Source organism: Oryzias latipes, chromosome 19 (genome assembly GCF_053564925.1).
Source record: "Oryzias latipes strain Hd-rR chromosome 19, Olatipes_Hd-rR_3.1".
In the NCBI taxonomy this organism is placed as follows: domain Eukaryota; kingdom Metazoa; phylum Chordata; class Actinopteri; order Beloniformes; family Adrianichthyidae; genus Oryzias; species Oryzias latipes.
Window position 1 is genome coordinate 2836786 of NC_136255.1, and position 18683 is coordinate 2855468.

The following is an 18683-nucleotide window of genomic DNA, read 5'->3' on the forward strand; positions in this document are numbered from 1 at the left end:
TCGCACCTTGGGTCATCGCTGAAGCAGCACCATGGTAACCTGAAGCTTTGGAAGGAGATGCTCTGCCTCTGATCCTGCAGCCTGCAGCATCTCTGTTGTTCTTTTTTGCAGGAACTTGTGCTGAGTCACTTCCATCCTGAAAATCCCAGCCTGGTCCTCGGCTCGAACACCCTGCCTGCTTTCCATCTTTGCTGCTGCTTTGCTGTCTCGGATGTTTTCATGTTCTGCCTGACCGAACACACCTGACCCAGGTAACCAGCAGCAGGGGGAGCAGACCTGGACTGAGCAGGGCAGAAAGAGAAGAACTGAAGCCAAGACGGGCAGACTGAGGATTCTGCTGTCTCTGTAGAGACAAACAGGAGTGATGACTTATCTCTACAGCAGCTTTTGGTCAGAGAGGTTTCATGGTTCTGCTGTGACCTCCTGCAGATGCTTTAATGTGCTGCTACTGTCCTGGAAGTAGCCATTAAGACAAGGAGGTAAGGAGACATAGTAACTTTATATAAAACATGAGAAACAACTCCAAAGGGATATTTTCTTCTCCTGCGAGCCCAGGATCTCCTCCCTCTCCTCTTCAAGGATGCTGCTCCGTCAGCATTCCCACGTTGGGAGTGAGTGTCATGGTGTGGGTGGATGACGCCATGTGAAGCTGCATAGATGAGTCCGGCGCGATTCCTGTTCCTACCAGCAGAGGGGGTCGTTGTTCACATCTCTGACAACAAAAACAAGGCGAATCCCCCCTCCCCCTTCCCTCCCCCACAGGCGTGCGCACACACACACACACGGCTGGGGGGTGCGGCGGCGGCGGGCAGCAGCATCTCGGCTGCTAGACGCGCATCGGTGCGCCTTGTTCAGCGGGGGAACGCGCAGGATCGGCGCGCAGGATGATCATGGACTCCCGGCTGGAGATGTAGCTGCCAGGATGCTGCCGAACAGAGTCCGTCTTCTGCTCCTGCTCGCCTCGGTCTGCACGGTTTGGGAGGCTCTGGCCAAATCCGTGCCAGACCAGGGAGCCTTTGGTAAGCTCAACTCGCGGGGGATGCAGCACAATGAGGAGATGGGAGTGGTTGCGTTTTTATGGCTTTTGTCCGCGTCTGCTGCGCTTTGGTCTCCGAGCAGATGGGAGGAAGAGGAGGCCTTCCTCTTCATCTGAGCTCGATGAGCTGATCCCGCTTTTAACGGATCCGTTCATCATGTCGAGGCGTTTTAATGACAGAGGCCACACCGGAGGGGGTGGGCTGCTGAAGAAGTGTGTGTTTGGGGGTCTGCTTTTAGCACTGGGCTGCTGGGGTCCAGGCCTTCAGCCTCTTCGCTGCTCTGCATGCTGATGACTGGAGGGGCCGGGGGTCCTGCAGGAGGGGCCGGGGGTCCTGCAGGAGGGGCCGGGGGTCTTGCAGGAGGACCCGGGGGTCCTGCAGGAGGGGCCGGGGGTCCTGCAGGAGGAGCGGGGGTCCTGCAGGAGGAGCCGGGGGTCCTGCAGGAGGACCCGGGGGTCCTGCAGGAGGACTGTCCCTCCTTTTTATGGCTGCAAAAGGCCTGTTTTTGTAGAAAGCCTCACACAGCAACAGCCTGCAAATTCTCTGTGTTTCTGTCATGTCGTGCAGTTTGAAGGACATTATGCAATGATCTTGTATTATGCATGCCTGCAGCTATTTGGAGCTGCATGGATGGTCACAGAGGCTGCAGGAGCCGAACCCTTCCTCAGTGTTGGCTCTGCAGTTTAGCACTTCATCCTGCAAAGAGAGCCAGACCTGCTTTAGCCTAACGTCTAGGATGCAGCTGATGAATAACGTCATTGCACAGACTTCACTGATTCAGTGTTATCTTTGGGAGCATTTTATTACAATCTTAGCACAGCAAACACCTGCTGTGTAGTTAAATTCTGATGTAAATCTATGTATTCGGTTACTTAGTTAGTTATTTAACAAAGATTCCATAGGAGGCCAGTTTACTAAAGCCTTTAGTGTCGCTGTAAGGACCACAGCTGGCCCTATTTATTCGGTTTGAAAGCGAACCGTTTGTCTCACCGTCAAACTGAATGATAGGGAAAGTGAATCGCTGCTTCCCTCCTGTGCATCAGCATGTTGATGGGGAACACGTGTGGTGCTGAATTTAAGGATTTATTATTTACCGTTTTATTTCATGACACCAAGCTTAGTATAGGCATAGTAAAAGGTTTTCCTTTGTTGTTAGCAAATTGAAAAGAGGATTTTTTGGTAGTTTTTTTTTCACAAATCATGTGTATAACCGAAACAAAAGTGTGACCCAAAAACTGAGGTTTGGCCTGAACCGTAAAGTAAATTGTTGCATTTCTACTATCAATTCATAAGAATAAACAGATTTTCTTTCGTTGTTTTTTTTTATGAAGAGTCCTAAATGCATTGTACTTAAAGGTTAAAGACTTTAATGATGCACATTAAACTTTAGTTTTCCCCGTTATGGGAAAAATCAATCCAAATTGGTTTTGTAAAAGAGATTTGAATTTTTTAAAAATTTTTATGATCTGTTTTAAAGCTAAATAGGAGGTGCTTGCTTAAATAAATAAACCCTGAATAGAAAAGTTAATTTTCAACACATTTCTGCTTCTTTTTAATGTAATTGGTGTGAAGTCACTGAGGCCTTGACTGTTGTTGAAAATTCATCCGGTTGTTTAAACCGCAACAGTTATTGATGTTAATGAAAACGTTCTTGAATTTCATTTTCAGATAAAAGTATTTGGCCTTAAGGGAGTTGTCATTTTGTTTTTTGGAAGCAGACGTGGAAACCAAGAGTTCCTTTTCTTTATTTATATTGGATTTCTAAAAATGCAAACGAGGTCTTTTGCTTGACAGGCGACCAATCAGGTTTGTGGTCACATGACCACCATGAAAACAAAAAAGCCCAGGCTGTCTTCAAACCAGCATCAAGCCTCAAGCCGGGCTCGTTTAATTAAAAACGGTGACTCTTTGAATGTTGACTAAAACTTTATATGCTGCCTTTTGTTTTGACAGCTCAGGTATGGTGGCCTGCAAGAGTAAAGTTCATCAACAAATCTCTCAATGTAAACAACAGAAAATTTAAAGAAAAGGAATAATAATAATTTTAAAAAAAGCATGGCGTTTTAGAAATGTAAACACAGTTCCAGAAACCAAAAGGTTTGAGTTTTGAATAGGAGGGAAAGCAGAAGTGTGTTAACGAGATGACTGAACAATCACTGAATCTTTGGTCAGAAGCTAAAAGACGCATCTTCTGTCTGTAGATACGCTACAACAATAACCTCCTGTTGAAAAGGTGAACGAACGTCATTATCCGTAACATCCACCTTCTCTGGTTTCTTATTAGTTTATTTTTTGAATTTCTAAAAATTACTTTTGTTTACTGAAATGATTTTTTGAGAAATTGTTTCTGGAATTTTGTTTTTACTTTTAAAAAGTAAAGTTTTTATTATTTGTTTTGCTTTTTTAATCCTCTTATTATAATACCAACACATTTCCCTGTGGGGTCAATTTGACCCCAGGGATAATTGCCTTCAGAAAATGATTTACATATAATTGTTAACCAGGTTTTTGTGTCAGGCGTGCTGTTTATTTGTTGAAAACATAAATAACTCCTTGATAATGAAACAGATCAGTGAGTTGATCTGTTCTGGAGTCTAGCGCCACCATCAGGAAAACATTTAAATTAAAATGAATGAATCTTGTAAAGTTTTCATACAAATCTTCTCAAATTCACTGACAACATTGATGACCACAAAAGTAGGAACCCTATTGGTTTGGGTGATGATATGATGTTTGCTGCAGCGCCACCATCAGGTCAAACTTTCAGTTTTAGAGTTAGTGGATCTTGAATATATTTCATCCAAATCTTTTCTAATTTGCGGTGCACATTAATGACTCACAGAATGAAGCATATTGACTGATGTTGGTGACCCCCCCCCTTCCTCCTATAAACATATTTATTTACTTATTTATATCTCCTTTTTTGTAACATATTTGTGGTTGGTCACTATAAAGTCTCTCTCACCCCTCCTCTTTTGTGATCCGGGCTTGGGACCGGCAGGTGTGAGTGCAGTAGGTCACACAGACACACACCTTCATGCCCATGGTGCGGGAAAAGTCTCATGAGAATACTGTTTCCCCCTCCCCATGTCACGTGAGCTCGAAAAAGGGGAAAATGATGGTCCTTCTACTCACTTCAACAACAAGGTAGACGTGCTGCTAAGAGTGTGTCCCACCAGACACACAGTCAGCCATGTTGAAGACAAAGTCATTATTCAAGCTCTTCATATAACCATCAATTGAAAATATTTTACTTGAATGATAGAAAATACCTTCCTTAAAGGCCCAAAGTGTTTTACAGTCACAAACCCATTCACCCATTCACACTGATGCCGGCTCCGCTGCCGAACACTGGCGGCAACAGTCCACCAGAGGCAAGGTGGGGTTCAGTGTCTTGTCCAAGGACACTTCGACACATGGCGGGAATCGATCCTGCAATCTTCAGACCAAAGGTCGACCGCCCTGCCACGGCCGCCATTGAGATAATAATTTCAGAGGGGAGGGATGTGCAGTTTGAGAGACTTGGATGAGATCAACTCACGAGACGACAGTGGCTTCCTCAGTTTGGCAGGAGTTCATGTTTCCCACATGCCCTCACCCCGAGAAGTATCAAAGTTCTCGTGGGAATAGTTGTTCCCCGTCCCCACCACCCTATGTATCAACTCAAAAGTATCAAGTCTGCACCTGCAGGTGTGGGGTTGTTAGGTCACACATGCAGACAGTTTACTCAGCTAAAACAGCCTGGGGTCAAATTGACCCCAAAGGAACACCAATGTATGCAATTAAAAAAATATATCATGATCATTTATGCTCAATCACTTGTCCCCATCAAATTAGGAAAAGTCATGAAATGTGAAGTAAAAACAAAAAAGTCAACTATTGTTTTTTTGAATGACAAACATTAAATTGGGGTAAAATTGACCCCAAGGATAATAGCAGGGTATCAATTGCCTTTGTGATATGATTTTCCATGAAGTGATTTGTATCCGGATTTATCTGCAGAGAGGGATGGGATTCAGTTTGTCAGCAGGAAAACCAAAAGACAGTTTAAACTCACAGACACGTTTGCTCAGGACGACGAGTCTCTGATGGAACCTGACAGAGTTTAGGCGAGTCCGCCGACACGTCGCGTCCACCCCACTGCCAAGCAGAGGCACTCCTCTAAGGATGCACAACTCTGAGCTCTCATATTGATTACACCCAAACACACACATGGCCGTCACTCGTTAAAAAAAAAGCAAGAAACATTTGTAAAAATCATGCTGTTTCTATTTGAATTTGCTTCAATGTTGGGAGTTACACAGGATTTGCTCTCTTTCTTGAAACCAGCTCGTAGTGGTCATCTGAGGATCTGCAGTGATGAAGGCCACGCTGGTCCTCGCTCAGCCTCGTCTCTACATCTCTGCTCTCCTCACACCATCACTGAGGGTGGGGTCATGATCTGCTCTGGTCTGGGGAGTCCCTGTGCTCGGAAAACCTGAAAACGTTTGGAGCGGGGCATCTACAGCAGTCTTTTCTGAGAGAATAGCGTGGTGGTTTGTTGGTGCTGTCTTCCTGAGACTGTGTTGGCTCTAAAAAGATCATGTTCGGCTGAATAGCTGCTTTGAGAGAGTCCTGCAGCGTGACACTGTGACTCAGTGTTTCCATCCGTGAAGAGACTTCAAGTGGGCCGTCGAGAGGAAGGAAATCCCCTCCCAGCCTCTCACTCAGACAAGGAAACCTTTATGGCAGCAGTTATTGTAATAGATGACAACATTGATCCTTTCTCAGTGGACATTCACGCGCCTGCACTCTCGTAGGTGCTGCTTGTCATCTGACAGCAGCCATTGGTGTGACCGCCACCGTCACGTGGTCGCCGGCGGCTTCCAAGGCCAGGGGGGAACAAAGTGGGGGAGACGGAGCAGCTTTTGGAGAGCCGGCATGTTTCCATGGAAACACTCCCAGCATGACCCACATGCACGCCGTCCAAGAGGCGGGATGAGAAACAAAATGTTCCAGGCGGAAAACATGGGGATTTGAAGAGGGTGTGTCTGTAACGACAACAGACGCGGGCGCCGCCATCGGGATGGTCATCCTGCTCCGCTGGGAAGAAGTCCATCCGTGTGTGTGAAGGCAGAGGCGGGACTGCTTTCATGAACAGCTCCTGGTTCTTTTAGCGCGGCAGAGACGAAACAAGAGGCTTCAGTTGATCTGGATCTTTACATTAGGATGTTCAAAAGTCTATACTTCATAGAAACCCCGCTGCCTTATCATCCTTAACTCTTTTAGAGGCTTTCATTAAACAACCTACTGATTTTTTTCCAGTCAAATTAATGAAGGATTAGCAATACTGGGAAGAAAAACGGTCACTAGTTAAAGTTGGAGTCACTTCATGCACTGTTTGCTCATGGAAGGTTCAAAGACAAGTGGACATTTGGACATTTCATAAATAAAAGTATAATGTTCTGAGTGCTGCTGCTTCGAATGACGCATCCTTCCTGTTTTCCCGGTTACAGAGAATGCAGGGAAGTTGAGTTGTGAGTTATAGCACCACCAGCTCATGCTGTCTGCAAGCTTCCTACTGCTCAGATTTTTGATATTTCTTCATTGCTTTAGAAGCTCATCTTAAAAAAGAAGATCCCTTTGTTAGCTTTAATATCTCTTGGGATACACTCTATTGTAAATGTCACATCTGTTTGTGTTCTGTGTTACTGGAACCGATTCTGAAAGACTTTGTAACCCATGATCTGAGCCAAGTGTCAGCCGTTCCTAGGGCTGCCTTTAAAAATGTATTCATTGATGGAATGCTCTATTATAAGACGCACAGACAGATTTGCCTTTAAAGAATTTAAATCCGTTTTTTTTGGGAGAAAACTGATTTCTGTTTGTTTTTCAGGTGAGAACTGACTTTTTAAGGAATGCTATATGTGCGCTTCATTTTCAACCACTGCTCATGTCAGGGGTCCCCACAGTTTTTCCAGCGAGGGCCACTTGGCGTTTCCATTCTCTGATCGGGGCCCAGGGTCAGTTTGAAACAGAAAGATTGTTTCCCAGAAAGCCACACATAGCCAAATATAAATAACCCGATCTGATATCAAATAATCCTCTCTGGGTTCTTCACCAAAAAAAGAAAATAATAAGAATCAGCAAATACATAGTAACTTAATTGCTTAATAGCTATGATAGCTTTGAGAGTTTGTCTGCTCACAGTTGAAAGCTATCATATTTCTCTTTGTGACAGGATTCATAATGTCGGTATAGATTGACTTCTTTGAATTCCGCCACCGTCTATTGGCAGACGATACAAACAGCCTTTTCTTTATGCTGAACAAAAAAATACTTGTTTGTCCTCCACAGGTTAAATACTCTGCATTCTGGACCAAATGTTCTCTTTCCTAACCTTTTTGTCATTTTTCCGTTCTGATTGGGGGTCTGTCCCAGTCGCCTGGACACAGCGCCATTTGGCAGTTTTACGACTGGGGCAAAGTGAGGTTGCAGTAGCAACATTTTTAGGTTGGCTGACATTTCAATTCAGCTAAGCTTTATTGACGTGAGGAAACAATTCCAGGGATTCTGTTGGGCAGGCCCAGTTCACCATGCTTCACTTTTCCATGCTTCCATGAGTCTCGATCATGTGACCATGCTAAAAAAATAAATTAAAAAGCAACAAAAAGAAAAGAAAAAGGACTCTCTCTGGTATCCTTCAGGGGGCCGGGTCAAATGCACAGGCTGGCCGGGTCTGGCCCCCGGGCCGCAGTTTGGGGACCCTATGCTTATGTTGTTTTTGTTAAAGCAATATTGGTTTTGCTTTAGAAATGTCAAAAAAAATGTTTCAATATATTCAATAACTGAATGTTAAAGTCTGAATTTTCTGACTAAATGAAATCCGAGTTTTGGCAGTTTGGGTTCAGTCCAGGTTAGCTTCAGAATTGCCATGAATAAATCTGATTTTAGAGATTGCGTGAACCAAAATGAAAACTCCACAGAGCACCATCAACTTGGTTTTTATGGATTTGTCATGTAAAAGATGTATTACAGCTAATAAGAACTTTGTTTAAACAAGAAGAATGAAGAGTTTAGCACTTCCTCAGTTGAACAAACATTTCTGGTCAGTGCAGGTTGTGGCCTTTGGCTTGTTTTCAGTCGTTTTCTTGGTTCTTGTCATGTTCTCTTTTCAGAGTCTGTATTTTCCATAGTTTTCAGGGGCAGGTGAACAGTTTGCTGCTGCATTTCCTCCACCAACTGAAGTGGAGTGCAGATCAGGATATTCATAACCTGCTCTTTATCTCCACATTCTTACCCATAAATGGCATCGGCTCTACTTCAAACATGTATTTGTCATAGAAACTTGCTTAAATCAAGACCATATAAATCCTAAGTTATGGCTCTCGAACTTCCTACTGAACTTGCCACGCTGCCTGTCTCAGTCACACCAGGTTTGCGATGATCCACACTAAGGTTCATCCTCCTTGGTGTCTGTTTTTCATGTCCTGTATGTCGTCACCCTTCTGGCGCTCTCTTGTTTCACAGTTCGTTCATGTTTAAGTGTTTTCACCCTCATCACTGGGTTTTCCTGGTCTTTACATCTCTTTCTTGACACAGTCTGTGAAGTCACAGCATCCCATAATATAAATTTCAACTGACTGATTCATATTTTAGACCAGTGTTTTTCAACCAGTGTGCCCACGGCACACTAGTAGTGGTCAGGTGTGCCGTGCCTCATTAACTGATCTAAAAACATTTCCATCTCCAGGATATCAGCTCTGTGTTCATCCAAACAGGCCCTGATAAAACACTGAGTAGTTAGGAATATGAAAGATCATAAAATACTTTTTTCTTTGTGTTTATTTGATTCTATTAAAGACATTTTGATAATAATCACGGTACCGTGATTTAGCCGTAGCTTCAAGACGTTTTCGGAAAAGTCCCGCCCCTTTAACTGTCTCCACCAATCATTCTTGGAGGTTTAATCACACGTCATCAGTCTGACCAATCAGAAGTGGTTAAAGTCTTCACTTCCTTGTTCTGATTCTGCTCATAAAGTCTCTCAGTTCCAACAAAAATACCAGCTAAAGCTCGTCTTTAGCGGTGTAGCTTTCCACAGAATCCGGTGTCAGACCGTGGAACAAGTGAACAAAACCATGAAGCTCAGAGAAGAGAGTCTGTCTGCGTTTGGCGGCTATTCGCACTACATCTCCCATGATGCATTGGGTTTAAATTGACAGCATCTCAGCACACAATCAGTCTTCCCTGTTAAATGTCTTGAAACCACAACGAACACACATCAGACAGTTTTTAAATCTTCTAACTTAACTTTTATTACATCTTTTAGGAAAAACAGCTGCAGCTTCCAGCTTTTTCTGCCACAATTATCACAGAAATGCACATGAGATTGCAGAGGGAATGTAGATCAATACAGACTATGAGTTTCTCTTTTTTAATTGTTGGATGCTGGTGTGCCGCGGGATTTTTGTCAAGGTCAAAGTGTGCCGTGGCTCAAAAAAGGTTGAAAACCACTGTTTTAGACTGTGTTGGCTCCAAACAGCTGGACAGTTGTGTTGTGGTGCAGTGTTTGACCTTACTTCTGACAAAGGAATCTACTGATTTGCTTTCTGAGTATGTCTTTTTTAAAAGTCTTTTTTCATGGGGAATTATAACAGAAGACTGCTTTGCCTCTTCTCTCTGTTTGTGCTTTCAGAGGTGCAAATTAAAGTCCAGGTTTTTGACAACAGTGACCTGTCGCCGTTGGCGGATGCTCAGGTGAACGTTCATGGTAATAAGACCCTTCTGGCGTCCGGCCGTGCGGGGAATGACGGCGTGGTGCGAGTCAGCTTCCTGTACCGGACAGGCTCGTGGGTCATCATCACAGCCGCTAAGCGGGACTATGTCACCAACTCTGTGCCCTGGCACTCCAGCCGCATCCCCTGTGAGTCCGTCCTTCTCATTTCAGGCTGCTGTTAGACTAAAACATGTTGTCTGGAGTGTCTGTTTAGCTGTTGGTGGTTTTTGTGGAGCGTCAGACAGAAGACACTGTCCTCTAATGCAGCAGCAAAGAAACTCATCATCCAGTCATGTGATGTGTTGAAGAAGCCTAAAAAGTCGAGCCTTTTTTAACGGAATTAGGCTTTCATTTATGTTTTTTTTTTAATTTTATTTAAAAAATGTCAAACACACATTTAGGCTGAGGTTTTCTTTGGAGTAGTAATGGCCCAACCAAGAGAGAGAAAGAAACCTGGGGTAACTTCAGAAACAGGCAATATTTCACAGAGAACTTATTCTTCTTCTGTTCTATGTTTATGGAAATGTTGTGCAATGAGGATTTTTACCCAGAAATCAAACACACCAGTTGTGGTGCATGTTGCACAATAACCTAGTCTTTTGTATTTCATTGATGGCGTCTAGAAAAGGATTCAGATTCTGGAAGAGTCAATTTACAACGAGAGGCTTATAAGATTTTTTCAGAGTCAAACTGATGACTTTTTATTTTTACATCTGATTGTTGCATCACAAATGTTGTCCAATACACTTCCACTTCCACAAAAGAGCTAACAATAACCAGTTCTTCAAGTGTTGGTGCTTTAGTTCAGAAACTGTTTTGGTTAGTAGTTTTACTTTTAAGATTTAATTTTGTCTGAATTTGAGATTTTTAATATTTCCACACCAGGTTCTGCTCATTTTAGCCTGGGCTGTTTTGTTTTCATGTATGAAAAGCAAATGTCTGGAAAAAGGACATGGAAGAAAAAACTATAAAACTGATATGAAAAATGCGTGGAAAACATAGTTGCTTTTTAAATTTCTTATATTCCACAGTCGATTTTTACATGATTCAGACATATTTCTTTTCAATGTCATTTATGAAAAGAATGAGAAAGAGGCCACTTTCAGGAGATTCTCATATAAAAGACTTATAAGTCTTACAAGATGCTCAATATATGTGAAATATACTGCAGGAGATCTAAGTTTCTTATAAGTTTTGGCTAGTTCTGGGATTTCATCTTCTCCTGATCCATCGTGATTTGAATAAAGAAATACTCAGAAATGCTGTTTTAATCTTAAGTTATTTTAAATATGTCCTCCTTCATGAGACAAATGCTACAAGAATACGTGAAAAAGACCAAAAGCCTGATTTTCATTAACGTAGACGTGCGTTTTCGCTGTTTCCCCTGTATGGTCTGCTCAGCTGGTTGTATTTCTGTCTTTCAGTATATGCATCTGTCAGCCTGTACCTTCTAGTTCAGAGGCCGGGAACTCTTATCCTGTACGAGGATGTCCTGCAGGTTCTGTCTGGGTCCCCAGGTAAAACTCACCAAACAACTTTTTACTACTCATGGCTGATTTCCTGCTTCAGGTGTGTCCAGCCAATCAGAACATGCCAGAGCAGGGTATGTTGGAAAACATGCAGGAATGCGGCCCTCAGTGCCCACCTCTGCCCTAATAAGAGATTATATGAGGAAGAGGGTAATTAGGGGACAGCTGGTAGACTGTCCCCCGGTGGTCAAACAGTCCTCTCCCCCAGCATAGGGCTCAGGTCCCCATAGCCCAGGGGTCCCATTCCCCGAAGCGCTGACCCCCAGGCCCCACACCACCCACCCCACACAGAGAGAGAGGAGCCAGAAAGCGCCACCCCCCAGAGCAAGTCCAGCCCCCCCCCCCCCCCCCCCCCCCCCCAGGCAGGTGGTCAGGCCTCGACGGTACCGAGGCAGCCAACCAGCCGGGGCGACCGCCGATTGCCTCAGCGGAGACCCCGACCCGTCAAACCTCCAAGGTCCCGTACTGATGGTGGACCCTCCCCCAGACAGCCCCCCCCCCCCCCGATCTGTGGTTATTAAACATCTGGGCGACCGTTTGGTCCTTTAAAGCTGCATCTCACATCCACCTGTCTGTTCTGCCCTCATGCTGTAAAATCCGATGCTTTATATTTAGAAAACTGTTGGTTTTTCTCAGCTCCGTCACAGACTCCTCCTCCTTTTAAATGCAGTAGCAGCTTTTTTACCACCTCCTTGACGAGTGGGAATGTTCTCCCTGCAGGAACTCATAACCAGCCGCTGGTGCAGCTCCAGAGAAAGTCCCTTCAGCTGCCTTCCACCTCCAATTACACCGCGCTGTCTGCAGCACTGACCACAGCCAGGAGTCAGTATGAGATTGGAGGTTTCCCTTTCCTCCTGGGCCAGGACACCAACAGCTCAGGTCAGCAAATGCTTGTTTGGTATCAGCTCTTCTGCTTTCATCAGACATAGATAATAATGCATTCTTATGAACCATTGTTTATCAGGACGTTGTGACTCCAACCTCCTTCATACTATAAATTCCAAAAGAAAGAGTTAAGAGTTTTCCAGCCTTTTTACAGGCGAAATAATGCCTGAAGCTGTGAATGAAGCTCATCTTCATTTATTTTAAAAGGATCAAATAAAAAATCTAAAAATAAATATCAAAAGTGTGGAGTAAAATACATTTGGATGCTGATTTGTGGATTCAGAAGACACGTCCTTCAGGCTGAAATCTCATTTCCCTTTTCTCCGATCAGGTGCAGAAACCGGCTGGGCAGACCTGACAGCGCTGGCTGTGGTCAGCGTTGAACTCTACGATAAAGATGGAAGTGCAGTCAGAGCGTCCGATCCCATCCACGTCTCTGTGCCGCTGCCTTCTGACACGAGGAACCGGATGGCCACCAGTGTGCCTGTCTGGCTCTATCAGCCAACGAGTGGTAAAGAAAATCCCTGCTATTGTCCCAGAGCAGAATCAAAGCCATACCTTATCTGAAGTGGAACGCTGTTTTACACCTTGAACATTAAATCCTTACTCTTGAAGCAGGGATGAGCGACTCCAGGGCTCAAGGGCCGGTGTGGGTACCGGATGTTCTCGGGTTGCCGGATGTTCTCGGGGTCCTTCGGGGTCCTTCGACCAATGATGACGTCACACTATTTGATTGGCTGTAAGTTGCCACGGCCAATGAGTTAACGTCGCTAAGTTTTTCTAAAAACTTTATTGACAATTGCGGTATCATACATTAACAATGACATTAACGTTAACAACGAACAATAACGATGTAATCAATATTGCCTCGAAGATCAGTCACCATTGCCAAATATAACATATTGACATAGAAAATAAAGAATAGAGGGGAAAAAAAAGAAACAATGAACATAACACACAAATAAATAATAACATAAGTAAAAATAAAATAAAGGAACATAGAAAAAATCAAAGTAGTCTAATACTAGTTAAGTTAGGGGTACTCGTGAAGTTTTTATTTCTGAACAAAACTAAGCAATTTCAAGCCATTCTTCTTTTTCATAAAATGAAGTGATTGAAAGCAAAAACAGAGCTCTTTATTAAATGTTATAAAAGTGGTTTGGTCTTCAAAACTTGACCTCACCAAGATGGCGGTGCTCTCCTCCCATGAGGAACCACGTGATGTCTCCTCTAGTGATATAACTCATTTGAAGGACCCCCGAAGGACCCCGAGAACATCCGGCAACCCGAGAACATCCGGTACCTACACCGGTGTCTGTGATTTCCAGATATCCAAACCCTACTCATGACTGATTACCTGCTGTGTTTAGCCAATTAGAAAATGCCAGAGCATGGTGTGTTGGAAAACTTGAAGGAATGCGGCCCTCGAGGCCTGGACTTTCCCATCCCTGAACTATGAATAGGAAGATAACACTGGTCTCGATCATTTTGCAGGACTGTGGGTTCGGAATGGGACTGGTTACATTAAAAAGGACGGTAATCAGTTTGTGTGGAATGTGGTGGTTCCTCAGATGGGATACTGGTTGGCAGCCTTTCCTTCATCTTCAGGTACTGGAACTCTGTTAAATCAACATTTTCACGGCACTTCTGTTTTATTTTCTTCAAAATTGTGGGAGGCTGATGGTTCCCTGAAAAGACTTTGTGGTTCTTTGAAGTGAACTTGTTTCAGTTTCAGATAGTTTATTCATAAATTCACAGTTTTTATTGGCCTACTTCAAAATGTACCAGACTTCTCTCCAAAAACAATCTCCTGTTTGTTTTGAATTACATGTTTAATATGGGACTCACATGGGACAAACTATTATTTACCCTGGCTTTGTCCATTTTTTACATTTTAATGGAGTTCAGAAAACTCCATCCGTCCATCCGTCCATCCATCCATCCATCCATCCATCCATCCATCCATCCATCCATCCATCCATCCATCCATCCATCCATCCTGCCAGCCCACCCGCCAGCCAGCAAACTATCTAGCTCTGAATCCTTTTCAGGGTCACGAGGCTGCTGGATACTATCCAATGTGACCAATATGGAGTCTGTTTATCTAATCTTTTGTCCTTATTTGTCAAGTAATAGCTGAGTTCAGGATTTTCTTAGTGTTAGCTCAAAGCTACCATGGGGTTACAAAATGCTGTTATTGTTGGTCTTATAGTCACACATATATAATGAAGAGTGAAGAGTTACAACAACGATTTTCAGCCACATTTCCTGTAATGTTTCACAGGTTTCAGTCTGTCTCACCCGGGATTGAGGGACATCACCACCTACCACACCCTGTTCCTGCTCTGCATTCTTGCTTCATTGGCCCTCCTGGTGCTCATACTCCTCTGTGTACTGCTTTACTACTGCAGGTAAACTGGAGGAAGTCATTTCATGAGTCATTTCTCTTTGAAACTTGCTTTAAAATACTCTGGATTCTTTCTTTTGATCATAAGTAGGTACGTTTCTTTTAGGTGTCTGAACTTTACTGTCTGTTTACCATCCAGGCGAAGGTGTTTAAAACCCCGTCGACAGCAAGGCAAACCCCACATGTCCAATCTGAATGGCGCTAAAAGAGACCAGGGCACATCTACGTCACGTCTAAACCTGATCTGTGGAGGCCATGCTGAGTCAGGCTCCTCCAACGACAAATCAGAGTTATCCCCGTCTCGAGACTATCAAAGCTCAAGGGAGGACTTGACCAAGCAAGTTCCAGCCCACATGCTGCGACACACAAAGGGAAAAAATGCTTCTACTTCCCAACGAGGAGAGAGCTTCCCCATGAAGGTCACACGAGCCACAGAAACCAACAACCTGGACAACCCTTTGCTGAGTGAGGAATACAACCGGAGCTACAGCCCCAAGGAGGGTAAAGATTTGGAATATCACAAACACCACAACGACAATCGGGGATATTCATCGGATCCCCCTTCCCCCCCTCGCTTCCAGGGTTATGTGCCAAGTCAGTCAGACAAACCTCCGGAATATTCTGCAGCAGCAGCAGACAGCATTGCCAGACCTACTTCTCTCAACACCCAACCAGGTCAGATTATCTTCTGCAGCTCCATCGACCAGATGAAGGAAAACATGTACCGAAGCATGGTGCCCACCCTGGTTATCCCAGCACACTATATGCGCATTCCGTCAGAGTTTTCTAGTAAGGATGGCAAAGACCAAAAGGACCAGGACAAAGACGCACAGATGGGAGGAGGTCAACATCACCACCACCACCACCATTCTCAGAAACAAGGCCAGCAACAGCAGCAACAGGGAGGATCCCAAGGTGACGATTCCGAGGAACCAAGCTGGGCATCGGACTCGTCTGGTGGAGCTGTGACCATCCCAGTCCTTTTCAATGATTCTACAATGGCTCAGATGAACGGAGAATTGCAGGCTCTAACTGAGAAGAAGCTGCTAGAATTGGGAGTCAAGCAGCACCCACGGGCTTGGTTCATCTCTCTAGACGGACGTGCCAATGCTCATGTGCGCCACTCATACATAGAGGCTGGGAATGATCTCAGTGGTGGGGGGTTTGGAAGCGGTTCCAGTAGTGCTCAAAGAGATATTAACCTTGAGCCGCCCCTGGAGTCTCAAGAGCGAAAATCAGGTGCCAACAGGAAGGTTAAAGAAGAGCGTTGGGGGACCGGAGGGCGCAAGGGCCTCGGTGTACCCAGCAGTGGCGGAAAGAGTTATTCTAAGCTGGCCTACCCCGACCACAGTGAACCCAGCAGCATCGAGGGACGCCCAGTGTCCCCCGAGGAGAATTCGCTCACCCCTCTTCTGGACGAAGGCGCATCCTCGCGAGGATCCACTATTACCAGAAGAGGCCGAAGCCGTGTGAACAGCAGCCGCAGCAGCAACAGTGAGAACAGACGGGACTCCATGACAAGTCCTGAGGACGATCCAGAGGACAAAGACGAGAACAAGAAGAGCCCCTGGCAGAAGATCGAAGACAGGCCTCTCATGGTCTTCCACCCCAGAAAGTAAGCGACTTACTAAACACTGGACCTTCAAGACACAGAGGGGAGACCTTCCACACGGAAAATTAAATACAGGGGATGCTTTCCCAGAGAAGGATCCCAACAATCACCACTGCTGTGCTGGTTTGTTTTCTGATGGTTTGACGTTCCCATGATGTTCTTTGATCAGTCTCAGTCCTTCCCTTCATTTTCTACTGTTATAGACTGATTCTGTCCAGTTTTTTGTGCATCCTTTTACATGTCCAAACCATGTCTGAGCCATTGACTCTACTGACTTTGGAAATAGCCATTTTATAGAGCAAAATTAAAAGAACTTAAAGACAATTTGATAACTGATTGATATTTAGTAAATGTTTTTGAAGGTTAGGGTTAAGGTTACGATCAGGGATCTGTTCTTCAGGGTAACTGAACGTCTTTAGTTTTACTGCTGATGGGGAATTCCTCCAGAACCAGAGAAGCTACTTGGATTATTGTGAAACTTTAGGTGCCCTGAAAAGCAGAGCCTTCTTGTTTTGGTAGAAAGGAGATTTGTAGGGGATACATTGAAATGTAAATAAATCAGATTCCCTTTTTGTGTGAAGTTTGCACAAAGTTTCACTTATTTGACCTAAAATGTATGTAGAATCTGTTTCATTGGAAAAAAGCAGAAGTTGTCTAAATCCTGAAAACGTTTGACACCATCCATCATGCAACCTGCACTCGGCGGTGCACCTGATTTCCTTCTGCACAGTAATGCAGTTCATCATTTAAATAGCAACGGCTGGCATAATCAAGCATCGGTAGCAGTCTTTCACTGACTTCATTTATTTCTGTAGAGTTCTGCCAAATACTTCTGCCTTTTTCTTGGACTTAATCAGCAGACTTCTTGTAAATAGCCTAACAGACATTTGATAGGTTTATCCTATTGGAATAGGAAGGCTGCATGCAGATGAATGTATGACGTTAACTGAAGGCGCCAACAGCTGCCCCTCAATGTTGGGTTCCTTTGTAAACATCGCCCTATTTGCCAAGAAATATGTGAAAGTCCGCCAAACAGCCACTTCACTTGAAGCTTCACTGCTGAGATCTGCGCAGTTGCTCGTAGACGGGGCCTTTGCCCCTCTCTCTACTGTAAGTGCCTTCTTTCACAAAGGATGGGGTGACAGGCATACCCTTTAAAATGCAGTTTTTGTCACCTTGACTTGGCTGTCGAGATCAGCAGACACTAATAAGCACACGCTGCATTTTTGGCAACGACAACACCTGTCCCTCTGGAAAGCATGCCGGCTAAAACGGACGACTTTCCTTGTGGCTGTTTCGTCACTGATGATCTAAATTTCTGGTACTCTTTTTCACCAAACTTGTAAATGGTGTGATAAATTCTTAGAGAACTGATGTGTATACGATGTGCATGTAAGATGTAGAATAGGGTGTTTTTAATAAAACCTGTTTTTTTGTGAGGAGGTTTGGCAAAAATGGGCTTCACAGACGCACTGACACACGTCGCCAAATGAACTCTGCTATATGAAGAAACACCGACTTTTCCCTCAGTCTTGCTCTAACGAAACTCACTTCCGGTCGTTAATGTTTACAAGAATAACATACTGACCACCACCCTCCTGCCGTCACTGCCTGTGGCACATCAGTAACTGTGAACTTGAAAATGTTTTCCATTGTTCTTTTTCTTTTGCTGCAAAGTGACAGTTTGCCTTCCAAGTGGAAATGTTGGGACATTCACACTGACATGTTTCTGTTGTTTGCTTGCTGTTCATAAGCCTGTACCACCTCGCCTACGGCGCCAATCTGAAGGAGAACCCTGCCATAAACCACACGTCCACTGCTGTAAATGTACAAGTTTAGAACCATTTATGGAATAACTAAGAGTTGTGAAGTAGTGACTCTCCTGTCTTGGTTTTTGTTCTGCAGTCAAACCTGTGTTTTTGTTTCCTGTGTAGATTTTGTGAATTTTTGCATTGGAGAATATTCAGGCACAAAGGATTCATGAAGAAATGAATCGGATCAGACACTTCAAAGCTGACACCCAACTAAATTGGATTTTAATCCAGTTTAGGAGGGTTAAAGTGCAGGCTCTCATTCTGTGCAGAAAAACATTTGCTTTATCTACCCAGTCAGGAATTTGTAAACTGTACATTCATTATTTCTGTACACAAAACAACTTATAAATAAATTGGTTCCCACTGTATCTTGTGTGTCTGCCAGTATCTTATATAGAAATAATCTGTTGTTTTTTTAAGCAGTAAAGATAATAGTCACATAAATTTAGACATAATTAACTCTTTTGCGCAGAACAATGGTCCAAAACATGTTGTTTTATAATGATGATTCCGGTTAATGTAATGCAAATACAAAATGATTTACCTAACAGATAAATGACTCATCAATACATTTAACTAAGTTAGAATTTAAATATGCTTAAATTGTTTTAAGAAAAAGCAAAACATGTCATTAAGCTGAT

At 43.9% G+C, this 18683-nt stretch overlaps 1 protein-coding gene across 1 annotated transcript; it reads left to right on the plus strand.

The window, feature by feature from the left end:
* The first annotated feature begins 749 nt into the window (after positions 1-749).
* fam171a2b (family with sequence similarity 171 member A2b) lies at positions 750-18410 on the plus strand. Its single transcript, XM_023949421.2, has 8 exons — positions 750-1019; positions 9715-9942; positions 11220-11312; positions 12045-12203; positions 12541-12720; positions 13704-13817; positions 14494-14620; positions 14756-18410. Exons 1-8 carry the CDS (start codon positions 923-925, stop codon positions 16233-16235), a joined length of 2478 nt encoding a protein of 825 aa, XP_023805189.1. The 5' UTR covers positions 750-922; the 3' UTR covers positions 16236-18410.
* Positions 18411-18683: the final 273 nt, after the last annotated feature.

What these genes read in the sequence shown, in the direction of transcription:
- fam171a2b (XM_023949421.2), top strand. Translation starts at nt 923, where the DNA reads ATGCTGCCGAACAGAGTCCGTCTTCTGCTCCTGCTCGCCTCGGTCTGC. An exon ending in CCAGGACACCAACAGCTCAG is followed by an intron (nt 12,204 to 12,540) that starts GTCAGCAAATGC and finishes TTCTCCGATCAG; the next exon opens with GTGCAGAAACCGGCTGGGCA. An exon ending in GCTCTATCAGCCAACGAGTG is followed by an intron (nt 12,721 to 13,703) that starts GTAAAGAAAATC and finishes ATCATTTTGCAG; the next exon opens with GACTGTGGGTTCGGAATGGG.